Source organism: Salminus brasiliensis, chromosome 19 (assembly GCF_030463535.1).
Source record: "Salminus brasiliensis chromosome 19, fSalBra1.hap2, whole genome shotgun sequence".
NCBI classification, from domain to species: domain Eukaryota; kingdom Metazoa; phylum Chordata; class Actinopteri; order Characiformes; family Bryconidae; genus Salminus; species Salminus brasiliensis.
Window position 1 is genome coordinate 2956644 of NC_132896.1, and position 12500 is coordinate 2969143.

Sequence of the window (12500 nt, forward strand, 5' to 3'; positions counted from 1 at the left end):
CTGGCATTTGGTTCTAGTGTAGGTTCTAGAGGCTTAGGCATGGGAAACAGGGGCATAAAGCCCCCCAGCATTGAGCTGTGAAGCAATGGAACAACCGTGTTCTCTGGGTTGATGGTGCTCCATCAAATCCAACATCCAACAATAACCTCACTAACGCTCTTGTCACTGGATGCAATCAAATCCTCATGGCAATGCTCTTCTAAAATCTAGCAGAAAGCCTTCTTCCCAGGTCAGTAGAGACAGTTACTCCAACAAAAACAAGATCTTTTTTTAATACCCTTAAATTTCAGAACAAACAATGAATTTGCTGGTGTCCCAATACTTTTGTCAATGCAGTCTATGTTTGTATGATGCTAATTTTTAAGGTTTAAGCTCCCATAACCTGTAAGTGACATTAGATGTGTGGCTCCAGTGCAGAGCTAAAGAACAGTAGGGGGGGTGTGTAGTACACAGTGTCTAGTGCTGTAGTATTGCTTTAAGACTCTTAGCAGTCTGGCAATGTTAAAAATAAGGAATTCTGTCAGCGTTGCTATGAGCTCAGTGGTGCGCTGATGAAACAGTGGTGTTTTGCCTTAGATGTGAGGGTGTAATCTTGCAGGTTTGGCTCAGATCTCTGCGTGTGCTGCAGCCGGAGAAAAAAGTCAAACTGTAAAGACAGGTTCTGATAGCGTGGAGGTTCCACTGGGCTCAGCGACGGCACCTTTGAGCATGGCACTAATCCCTAAGACGTGATATGGGAAAGATATGGGACTGATACTCTGAGAGCTTTTCATGCAGGTGCCGTTCACAGCAGCCTTTATGGTCCACACATTTACTCTAATACACACCAATCAGCCATAACATTAAAACCACAAGAACCAGACCAGACTGGGATGTTCTAGACAGACAACTGGGTCATCAGAACATCTCCAGAACATCAGCAAGCAGGTCTTGTGGGATGTCCCCTCTTGCTATGCAGTGGTCAGTACCTACCAAAAGTGCTCTGGAGGTCTCAGTGATGCTCTTGGAGGTCCCACCTCGCAACCCACAGGACTTTAAGGACCTACTGCCGACATCAGTATCGGCAGAGCGATCACATCCAAGACCAGGCTTATATGTCCAAAAGTTTGCAGACACCTGCTTCTACCAATGGGTACCCATAAGGAATTTGCCCTTGTTTGCTGCAGTAACAGCCTCTGCTCCTCTGGGAAGGCTTAGATTACACTACACTAGATGTTGGAACATTGCTGTAAGGATCTGATTGCATCCATCAATCACAAGAGCATCAGTGAGGTCAGATAGTGATGTTGGATGATAAGTTCTGCCACTCGATGTCATCCCAAAGGTACTGGATGGCGCTCTGTCATTTTAGAGAATGCAGTTCCAGTGCTCCACAGCCCAGTGCCCAGTGCTGGGGAGGCTTTATGGAGACCCCAGGCTGTGAAGGCCTTTTGGATGTGATAGACCGTCTGAGGTTAGCCAGGGCTGGTATTCCAAGGAAGGGTATGTGTGGTCTGCGCTGTGCAACCCGTGGTGCTGGTACTGGAGCTCAGCTCGTTTCTTATGTCACTTCTACATTCCTGAAGGCTTGCGGTGCGTTCCTGCTTTTATGATCGGTGCTTTGTACAGGCTTGCGGCGGAAATGCCTGCCATTGCAGAGGCCTGCGGAGCAATGGCTTTGTGTGGGGCGGTTACAGTAACGTGACGGGTTTGTTAGGTAACACTGGGACACGGATACAGTGGAAATGTTTAGAGAGAGCACGGATCGGAACAAAAGCTGCTACCAAAATAGCAACCGTCTCCTTGTGTGATTGTCCGCTAGTGCTTTTGTCCGTGAGGGAAGTCCACTTTGCCCTTTTGTTCCGTGGCTTTTGAAGGTAATCTTAAACCGACTGTGATCTCAGGCTTGCAGTTTTACTCAGTTAAACTCAACCACCCATTCAAAACACACCCACTAACAGGCCGGTCACGAGAACCGGCGGCACGATAACCTGTCAAGGAAATAATTGCCATAAACAATATTTTAGACCATTTTATGCCACTGATTTAATGAGAATATACACCATAATAATGCTATTACACCATTTTAAACAGCTGTGAACATTATATATATATATATTATTAATGAATAGTTATTATGAATATTCAGACAGTGCGATTGGTATATGGCGATTTAGATCGGCAATTACCCGACCCATACAAATCCCCCCTCCCCCAATCACATGCAATACCCCGACACTAGAGAGAGGGAGACCAACACACGCCCCCTCCGACACCTGCACAGCCAGCCAAACCCGGCTCTGATGCACAGGCTAGCTGATGACCAGCGCCGCACTACAGTGATGTAGGGGGAGAGAGAGCGCCATCGACCCACGCTTGAGATAGCAAGGCCAGTTGCGCTCTCTCGGGGCCCCGGCTGCCGATGGCTGGCAGCGTGATCGGGATTCGAACCTGTCAACACACCGGCTGGTTCACGTTAATGGGCTCTCCTCACTCATTCTGGTTAATGCCAAAAATGAGCTAACAGACACCCGCACTGGCTAGCATCACAAACGCTGAGTGAGGGGGGAGAGAGAGGACCATTATACCCACCGAGAAAGAGAGAGAGAGGACAGTTATGCTCTCTGGGACTTACGGATGGCTGTGGCATCACCAGGGATGAAACCTGCAGTCTCTATTGTTGACCTCTTGAAATCGGTGGTCTGGGGTTCGCTTCAGGTGGACTCTGGTGCGGTCCGCTGCCGTGATTGGTTAATTTTTTCATGTGACTGTTTCAACTCACCCAGACTAAACCATCCTCCTTTTTTATCACCTGCAATCACACAGATCACACAGTCAGCTTCTCTCACACACACTCACACCCTACCAACCTCACAGTGACAGTTCTCGAGAAAGCGGAAGGGTGGAAAGGTGTGTGTGTGTTCTCTGTCTGTTCTTGCAGTGAGGTTTACACACACACACACACATACACACACACACACACACACATACACGTGTCTTAAATGAATATCTGACTAATAATTAGAGGCTTTTATACACAGGCAGGGTACTGTCAGCTTCACCTTAATGAGGATCAGAACTGGTTTATACACAATACACATTCCCCGAACCCACACACACACACACACACACACACTATTATACACACACACATGGCATGACTAGCATGACTGTTACACACCCAAGCATGTTTGAACAATTGTATAAGACACATTTGCATATGAACAAGAACAAAAGCTTCTGCACATCTCACACTAGTCATGCACACACACCCATACACACACACACACACCCATACACACAAACACACACACACACACACAGTCTCACAGATGAGAGATAAGTAAGTCATACCTAGGCCTGAAGGGAGAGTGTCATAAGACTAGTTTTCTGAGGTCAGTAGGAAGGGGCTTTTACTGTGCAGGACCTCAGATTAACCCCTTACATGCCTTCTTTTTAAGGATGCACTGATATGAGAATTCTGGGCCTGTGCTGATATCCAATATTTTTTATGTAAATATTGCAATATCTGCCATTATGGATATTAAAATATGTATAAAATGTTGAAATTAATAAATTCATTATTGGGAAGTAGTTATAGGCCATAAATGACTTTAAAATCTATATGGACAAAAGTATTGGGACACCTGCTCATTCAATGTTTCTTCGGAGTCAATCAACTGCTTAATCCAGCTTTTGTTGGAGTAACTGTCTCTACTGTGCAGGGAAGACGACTTTCTACTACATTTTGAAGGGGCATTGCAGTGAGGATTTGATTGCATTACGCAAAAAGAGAGTTAGTGAGCTCAGGATGTTGGACGATGATGATCACTACGTCACCTCATCATCCCCAACTCATCCCAAAAGCTCCACCATCATTCCAGAGAACATAGCTCTTCCACTGCTCCACAGCTCAGTGCTGGGGGGCTTTATACCCCTCTAGTCCACGCCTGGCATTAGGCAGCATGGTGCCTATAGTTCATGATGTTGATCTGCTCCAGAGAGTCATATTCTATTGGCAGTACCTCTGTACAGGCACTAGATAAGCTGTGTGTGTGTGTGTGTGTGTGTGTGTTTGCACATCTGTGTCAGCAATGGGTGCAGCTTAAAGTAGCTGAATGCATTTATTAGAAGAGGTGTCCACAAACATTTGGACATATTTGGATGCATGAGTGGCAAGACAATAATAATTCTGGACTCTTCTTCGTCTTCTGTCCAGGTGATGACCCACTAGGTCTCCAGTGTCCTGCCATCACACACCCCAGCCCTGCATACACACTCGTATCAAGCCAATATGGCCGCCACCAAGAGCGGCTACGAGGGGAAGATAGCAGGCCTGTACGATCTGGACCGGACGCTGGGCAAAGGGCACTTCGCGGTGGTCAAACTGGCGCGACACGTTTTCACTGGCCAGCTGGTGGCGGTGAAGGTGATCGACAAGACGAAGCTGGACGCGCTGGCCATGGGTCACCTGCTGCAGGAGGTCCGCTGCATGAAGCTGGTGCAGCATCCCAACGTGGTGCGACTGTACGAGGTGATCGACACGCACTCCAAACTCTACCTGATCCTGGAGCTGGGCGACGGCGGCGACATGTACGACTACATCCTGCGCCACGAGGGCGGTGTTGCCGAGGAAACCGCCAAGGTTCACTTCGCCCAGATCGTGCGGGCCATCGCGTACTGCCATCGGCTCCACGTGGTGCACAGGGACCTGAAGCCGGAGAACGTGGTGTTCTTCAGACAGCAGGGGACCGTCAAGCTGACCGACTTCGGCTTCAGTAACCACTTCCAGCCCGGGACCATGCTGATGACCAGCTGCGGATCACTCGCTTATTCAGCTCCGGAGATCCTGCTGGGGGAGGAGTACGACGCTCCAGCTGTGGGTAAGTGTGTCTGTGGGGGGCCTTTCTTTCTAGGGGTGGGCGATACGGCTGTGATTTAATATCACAATACTTTTTTTTGGACATTTTTTTAGTGTATGATACATATCGTCGCTGCAGTGCAAACCTTGTATCTCCTTTGTTTGCCTATTTTTTTACTTTTTGACATAATTTGCATCTAGAAATTGTCCATATTCCATATTCGCCAAAATTTCTGACAAATGGACCAATAGAAATGTTGCAAAATGACCTGGTGTAAAATCTTTTTACATTGACCCCCATTGAAAGTTAAGAAGGTTTTTTGATATGTTGATTGATATTTTGGAGATTTGGAGGTTTTCTGAGGTTTGCTCGTCTGCTGATGATTAAGATTACTGTCCAAACTATCAAAACTTCGTCCACTAATAATGCTGTCTTTGTAATAAAACATGCAGTTGGTCAGAATTATTTAGGTATTGATAATATGCTCTGTAGCACTATTCATCACTCTGATTAAATTAATCACAATAACGAGACAATAATCATTATTATAACAAAGCCTTGTATTTGTATAACCTTAAAATTATTATTATCACTTTTATTTAATATTATAATCAATATTTATGTAATTTAATTTAATGTGCTTTTATTGGATTTCATTTAATTTTATTTTATTTAATTTTATTTAATTAGCAGAAATGCTCCAATATGACTTAATAAATAAAAAAAATCTTTTTACATGATTTTTTGCTTGTCTGCTGATGATTAGGATTACTACCCAAACTATCAGAACTTAACATTTCGTCCACTAATGATGCTGTCTTTGTAATAGAATTCTTTAGGTATTAATAATATGCTCTGTAACACTATTCATCACACTGATTAAATTAATCACAATAACGAGACAGTATCATATTGGCTACCTCTGATATGCAGAATACACTCAGAGAAGCATACAGTGATGTAATGTATATAGTCAAATTGCCCACAGCAGTTTATATTATAATATTCTTACCCCAATCTACAATAAAAACTAATTATGATCTATATGAAGATAATTTATAATTATTATTAGAACAAAACCTTGTATTTATATAACCTTAAAAATCATGTTCGCACTTTCATTTAATTTAATTATGATCAATATTTATGTCATTTAATTTAGTTTAATGTGATTTAATTTCATGTGATTTAATTTAATTTAATTTAATTTAATTAGCAGAAATGCTCCAATATGACATAACATTGTGTGTTTAATCAATATGACATAACATAACAACATTTTTTTTACATTGACTTCTATTGAAAATGATTTTTTTCCCTTCTCCTGTTTTTCCAGCGGTGATATGCAGACTCGATTAGGAAAATGTGGCCTAATTAAGGCTTAATGAATCATTCATAAGCTCATACAGCACATTTTGAGTGTATCACCAGTATATTTGTCAGTTGATTTTTAATGTACGTATTAAATTCTATCTACATCTTCAGCATTAGCCGGACTCACTTATGTCCATCAGGTTCCACAGGTAGGGGAATGTAGTGTCCTATTGGGTGTAGAGTGGTGGGCTTGCCTGACCTGCGGACTGAACCCTGGCCTGCCATAGGGGGAGAGTAGGGTTGTTGTCTGCTGTGCTATGCAGTATGGTAGGTGTACAGTATAGAGGTCAGGTGCAGACCCAGATCTTCCAAGAGTACTTTGGTGAAGTCTAGTGCCAAGTATCTAGGTCTCCATACTGATGTCTGTATTTAGTAGAGTCTAGGCTCAGAGGGATCTTCTGGACTCTGGACTCTACAAACTAGCTAAGGGTGTTTACAGTAGTTTACAGTCCGGCTCTGTCGTATAGAGTCTATAGACCCGCCAGTATTTCTGAACACACAGGCCTGCAGTGTGTCTGCAGCAGGAAGTCTGTCTGAAGTGTCAATACTAAAAATATCCGCTGTATGTAGGTCAGGTTGTGATTTCGTGTTTAAAAACTGCACAGAATCCTCTCCTTTCTTCAGCGATGACCCCAGATCAGCCGTCCTGCCAACAGAAGCCCAGCGAAAGCTCAGTTATGCACTTCAGGGTTTTTCTGCTGTAAACATTTACATCTCATAAGCATTAGGAGCTGTACAGCGAAGCCTGTCACATCATACTGGTTAAGTGTCCAAATGTTTGTGGACACCCCTTCTAATGAATGCATTTGGCTACTTTAAGCTGCACCCACAGTCCCTGTAGGGAAGAAGTACTGCCAATAGAATAGGACTCTCTGCAGCAGATAAGCACAATGGACCTATTATTAGGCACCATGCTGCCTAATAATGCCAGGTGTGGGCTATAGAGGGGTATAAAGCCCCCCAGCATTGAGGAGCTGTGGAGCAGTGGAGGAACTGTGCTCTTTTGGCATGAGCTGGGATGAGAAGGTGGGGTGGTGATCATCATCCAACATAATGCTAATCATGTTGTGTATCAGTACTGTGTTGCAGTGAGGTCCAGTTTGCTTGAGTGAGATTCAGAAGCTCAGTTCAGTTATAGATTAGGTTTATAGATTAGGTTTATAGATTAGGGTGTGAGGTGTCCACAGTGGTTGAGGAGCGCTACAGCTTTGGGGAAAAAGCCGTTAGCGTGTGGTGTTGTGCTGGTTTTGATGGTAGCGGTCAGTAAGTAGAGTATAGGGGAAGAGGATGGGCCGGGTGGGCCGGGCCGGGCCCTATGTGTAACCCCAGTTATTAGGTGCAGGATTTGGTTGTCTTCCAACTGCAGAGTCTGCAGTGATGTATAATCCAAAAGACAGTTTTATCCAGACTTGATTGAGTGTTTATTGTTTACTAGTTCAGAAAAGCCTCTTATGCAGCTCCACACACACACACACACACACACACACATACACATACATATACACACATACACACACATACACATACACACATACATGCACTATTCCTGGATTCCTGTGGTAGTCGTTCGGGGTGTGTGTGAGAGTGTTTCGGTCATTCAGCAGCTGGGGCAGTAATCTGTGATGCGGTGGTGAATCTAATCCAGGCTGAGATTAAATCCTACTGACTGAAACACACACACACACACACACACACACTCACTCAAAGACTCACAGGGACAAAGTTCACCCACTAATTCTCTCTAAACACATACATATATATATATATGTGTATATACAATCTATGTGTCCAAATGTTTGTGGACACCCCTTTTAATAAATGCTACATTCAGCTACTTTAAGATGCACCCATTGCTGATTGCTGATGTGCAGATGCACGCATACACACGGCTTGTCTAGTGCCTGTAAATAAATACTGCCAATAGAACTCTCTGGAGCAGATCAACAAACATTAACCTATTGGCACCATGCTGCCTAATAATGCCAGGCATGGGCTTATAGAGGGGTATAAAGCCCCCCAGCATTGAGCTGTGGAGCAGTGGAGGAACTGTGTTCTCTGGAATGATGGTGGTGGAGCTCCATCCAGTACTTTTGGGCTGAGTTGGGGATGATGAAAAGCAGGATAAATTCAGAAGAAGCAAATGAATAAGCAGGTGTCCCAATACTTTTGTCCCTGTAGTTAAGTATCTATATCTATATCTCTGTGTCCTGCAAGCTCTCTCACTGTCTGTATCTGAATGTCTCTCTGTCGTTCTATCGGCTTTGTCCTGTCCCTCCTGGTGCTCCGGCCCCTGTTTTAATGACACGCTCGTGTCCAGATGTGAGTTTTCTCCCTGAATGGACACATCTGTGAGCAGATGGCGCTGGAGTTCAGTCCCAAACATGACCTACAAACACAGCAACACCTGAACCAACCTCAGGGGCCGTTGGTGGGTTGGGGGGGTGTTCTCCTTAACTCCTTTAGAAGACCGCTGCTGCCGATCCAGAGTGTGTTTAATCAGTGAAATCCGGAGCGGCAGCTGTGGGAAACATTATCAGTGGTCAAATTCATCCTGGAGTTGTTTGGGAGGGGTAGTATCTTAAAGGGCCTATGCTATATGTCCAAATGTTTGTGGACACCCCTTCAGGTGAATGCACTCATTGCTGATACATATAAACCAACATGAGCCCACCATGACACCATGCTGCCTAATGCCAGGCGTGGGCTAGAGGGGTATATATAAAGCCCCCAGCATTGAGGAGCTGTGGAGCAGTGGAAGAATTGTGTTCTCTGGAATGATGGTGGTGGAGCTCCATGCAGTACTTTTTGAATGAGGAGTTGGGGAGTTGGGATGACGAGGTGGGGTGGTGATCATCATCGTCCAACATCCTGACCTCACTAACAATACTCTTGTTGCTGAATGCAATCAAATCCTCACAGCAGTGCTCCTCCTGGACAGTAGAAAGCTGGATAAACTCTTTTTAACAGCCCTGGATGAGCAAGTGTCCCAATACTTTTGTCCATATATACTTCTGCTGGTCCAGCGTAGCCAAATCATTAGAGACACAGAGAGAGAGAGAGAGAGAGAGAGAGAAAGAGAGGGGTAGATAGAGAGACATAAAGAGAGAAAGAGACTTTGACAAAGAGAGAGAGAGAGAGAGAGAGAGAGAGAGGCAGGGATGAAGGGCAGGAATAGAGGAAGGACACTGGTGCTTAACACAGTGAGTCAGAAAGGAGGATGAGGAGGAAGACGAGTAATGTCTGGGACTCTCTCTCGCTCTCTCTCTCTCTCTCTCCCTGTGTCTCTCTGATCCCAGGTCAGTACAGTTGTCCAGATGTCACTATGTGTGTATGTGTGTGTGTGTGTGTGTGTGTGTGTGTGTGTGTGTTCTGCTGTTGTTATTAATATCCCATTTTTGTCGTCTGTCCTGCTCGGAGCGACATGTGACAGTGTGCCGGTAGAGCTCACAGAGGGACCGCATGAGCCCGGATTAGAGCCAGGCAAAGTGGGTCAGCACACATATATACACACACACACACATGCACGCATGTGCAGCAGATAAGGGTTTTGGCACATGCCCCAGCCCCCGTTGGTGCTGTGTGACCTGCAGGATGGTCTCACCTTGCCCTTCTGTGTGTGTGTGTGTGTGTGTGTATGGTAAAGTGGGGCAGCAGGGAGACGCTGGGGGAAACTCAAGCTGCTCTAAAGCTCTGATGCAGACACGCTGACCTGGGCCGGCTTTTTTCAGTGACCTGCAGCTCAGCCGGGCACAAGCACACCTGCATGCACAATCTACCCCATTCATCACTGCACAGCGTCTGGAGCTGCTGTCCAGATAATAGGGGCTTTAAACACTGGTGGCTATAGAGTAGAGGCACTTTAGGAGGTTAGGTGAAGGCGGTTAAGGTGAAGGATGACGAAGGGTGACCACACTCAAAGATAAACTAGCATTCAAAAGTTTGGGATCAGCGTTTTCAGTTAAATAAACCCTATTTGTAACAGATACCAAATGTTGTTGGAAGACTTTCACCCAATTTTGAGGGTGGAGGATGATGAACGGCCACATACAGAGATCCAGAGACCGTTAAAAAGTTTGGAATAAGTGTTTATTTTAACGTAGACCCCATTTTACTGCAGAAAACTCCCATTATTGTTGGATTTTCCCAAAATTTCCAAAGTGAATGTTGATGAATGGCCACATATAAAGATGAACTACCATTCAAAAGTTTAGAATCAGTGTTTTTAATAAAATGTATTACATTTTGCAGCAGATAACTACTATTTTTGTTTAATTCTCCCCCAATTTCCAAAGTGAATGGTGATGAATAGCCACACATAGAAATAAACTACCGTTCAAAATGTTTTTTCTATTAAAATAAACCCCCTTTTCCGGCAGGTAACTGTAACTTATGTTCAAATTTCCCATGTTTTTTAAGGCAAAGTATGATGAATAACCACACATAGAGATAAACTACCATTAGAATCAGTGTTTTTAATCAAATAAACCCAATTTTGCAGCAGATAACTACTATTTTTGTTCTTAATTTTGAAGGTGGAGGATGATAAATGGCCACACGTAGAGATAAACGTATGGATAAAAGTGTGGAATAAGTGTTTATCATAAAGTAAATCCCATTTTACTGCAGATAACTGCAATTTTGATCACATTTCCCCCAATTTGTCAAGGTAAATGATGAGAAAGGATGACCAGACAGAGATAAAGTGCTGTTCAAAAGTTCAAAAAATCAGTGTTTTTAATCAAATAAACCCAATTTTGCAGCAGATAACTACTATTTTTGTTTTCAATTCTGAAGGTGGAGGATGATAAATGCTCTTTTTTAATAAAGTAAATTCCAGACTTTTACATAAGCCTGCACCGGTTTGGACACCTCAGTGTAAATTGTATGTATTTTTCACTGGAAATAAGCATGCATAATACACTATCGCAGTCATACAAAAACCTTGTATCCACAAAATCATTTGGAGCATTTCTATTGGTCCATTCATCGCAAAATTCTGATACAATATAAAGAACTACCAGATTCACATTAGGGTCAAAATGACCCAGTTGGGTTGAGATGTCTACAGTCTCCAACACGACTGTTGTCGTAAGGTGGAGCTGCAAGGGAGGGGTTTCTAATAAAGTGGCCAGTAAGTGTATTGTGTTGTGTCAGGGTGTAAGTGTGTGTTTTGCTGTGCTTGAGTGAGTGTGTGGCCCATGGCCCAGTGGCCAACACACACCAGGTCAGTCACCCACAGAGCTGTAGCTGGCATCGGCCACAACGTCCGGATAAAACCAGCATAAAGGCCAGTCACGGGTCAGGCTGCCCCATTAATCCAAAGAGAGAGAGAGAGAGAGAGAGAGAGAGAGAGACAGAGAGGATGCTGTATTATAAGATACTGTATATCATATATGGGATGTGTTTGAATAGCTGAACTTAAACCTGACCTCACTGATGCTTCCGTGTGAATAAATGCAATCAGACCCGCACAGCAATGTTCCAGCATCGAATGCAAAGTCTTCTCAGAGGAGTAGAGGCTGTTACTGGAGCAAAGAGGGACAAACTCCCTGTTAATACCATTGATTTGACATTTATTGATTAAAGAAACGCTGGAGAAAGTGTGTGCAGGTGTCCACATACTTTTGTCCACACAGTGTATTTTAACGATGGGAAAAGCAGAAGTGTTTATTTGTGTAAACACTCTCTCCGGTAAAAGCTGAGCTCTTGATTGGTTACAGGTCAGTGTATGTGTGTGTGAGTGTGTGTGAGAAACACTCATTAGGTCACTTAGAGCTCTGTGGCGGGTACAGTAAAGTGATCCGGTGATCTCCTCAATGCTCTAAAAAAAAGAAAAAAAGAGTTCAGTAACACACACACACACACACACACACACACACACACACACACACAGTATATACACAGTTGTATGCAAAAGTTTGGACACACTCTATTGTCATGCATTTTAATACACAGTTACTGTTTACTTACTATACTAACATACACTGTATTGACAAAAGTATTGGGACGCCTGCTCATCATTCACTGTTTCTTCTGAAATCAAGGCTATCAAAAAGAGCTGATCCTGCTTTTGTTGGAGTAACTGTCTCTGCTGTCCAGAGAAGAAGACTTTCTACTAGACTTTGGAGGAGGAGCATTGCTGTGAGGATTTGATTGCGTCCTAAGCGTCCTCATTCCCAACAGTATCCAGCCATAATCGTTGGTCATTCGGCCTCATTTCTTTGTCCAGGACCTGCGACCTGCGAGTCTAATGATGCAATGAAGCCCAATGCCAAGTGGAGTAAG

The 12500-nt window shown here is 44.0% G+C and overlaps 1 protein-coding gene across 1 annotated transcript in view; it reads left to right on the forward strand.

The window, feature by feature from the left end:
* The window catches only part of snrkb (SNF related kinase b), a 39759-nt gene that overhangs the window by 7045 nt on the left and 20214 nt on the right, over positions 1–12500 (forward strand). Inside the window, exon 2 of the mRNA XM_072663052.1 lies at positions 4199–4862. Within this exon, the coding sequence (XP_072519153.1) occupies positions 4274–4862 (589 nt within the window). The 5' untranslated portion in view covers positions 4199–4273. The remainder of the gene's footprint in view (positions 1–4198; positions 4863–12500) is intronic.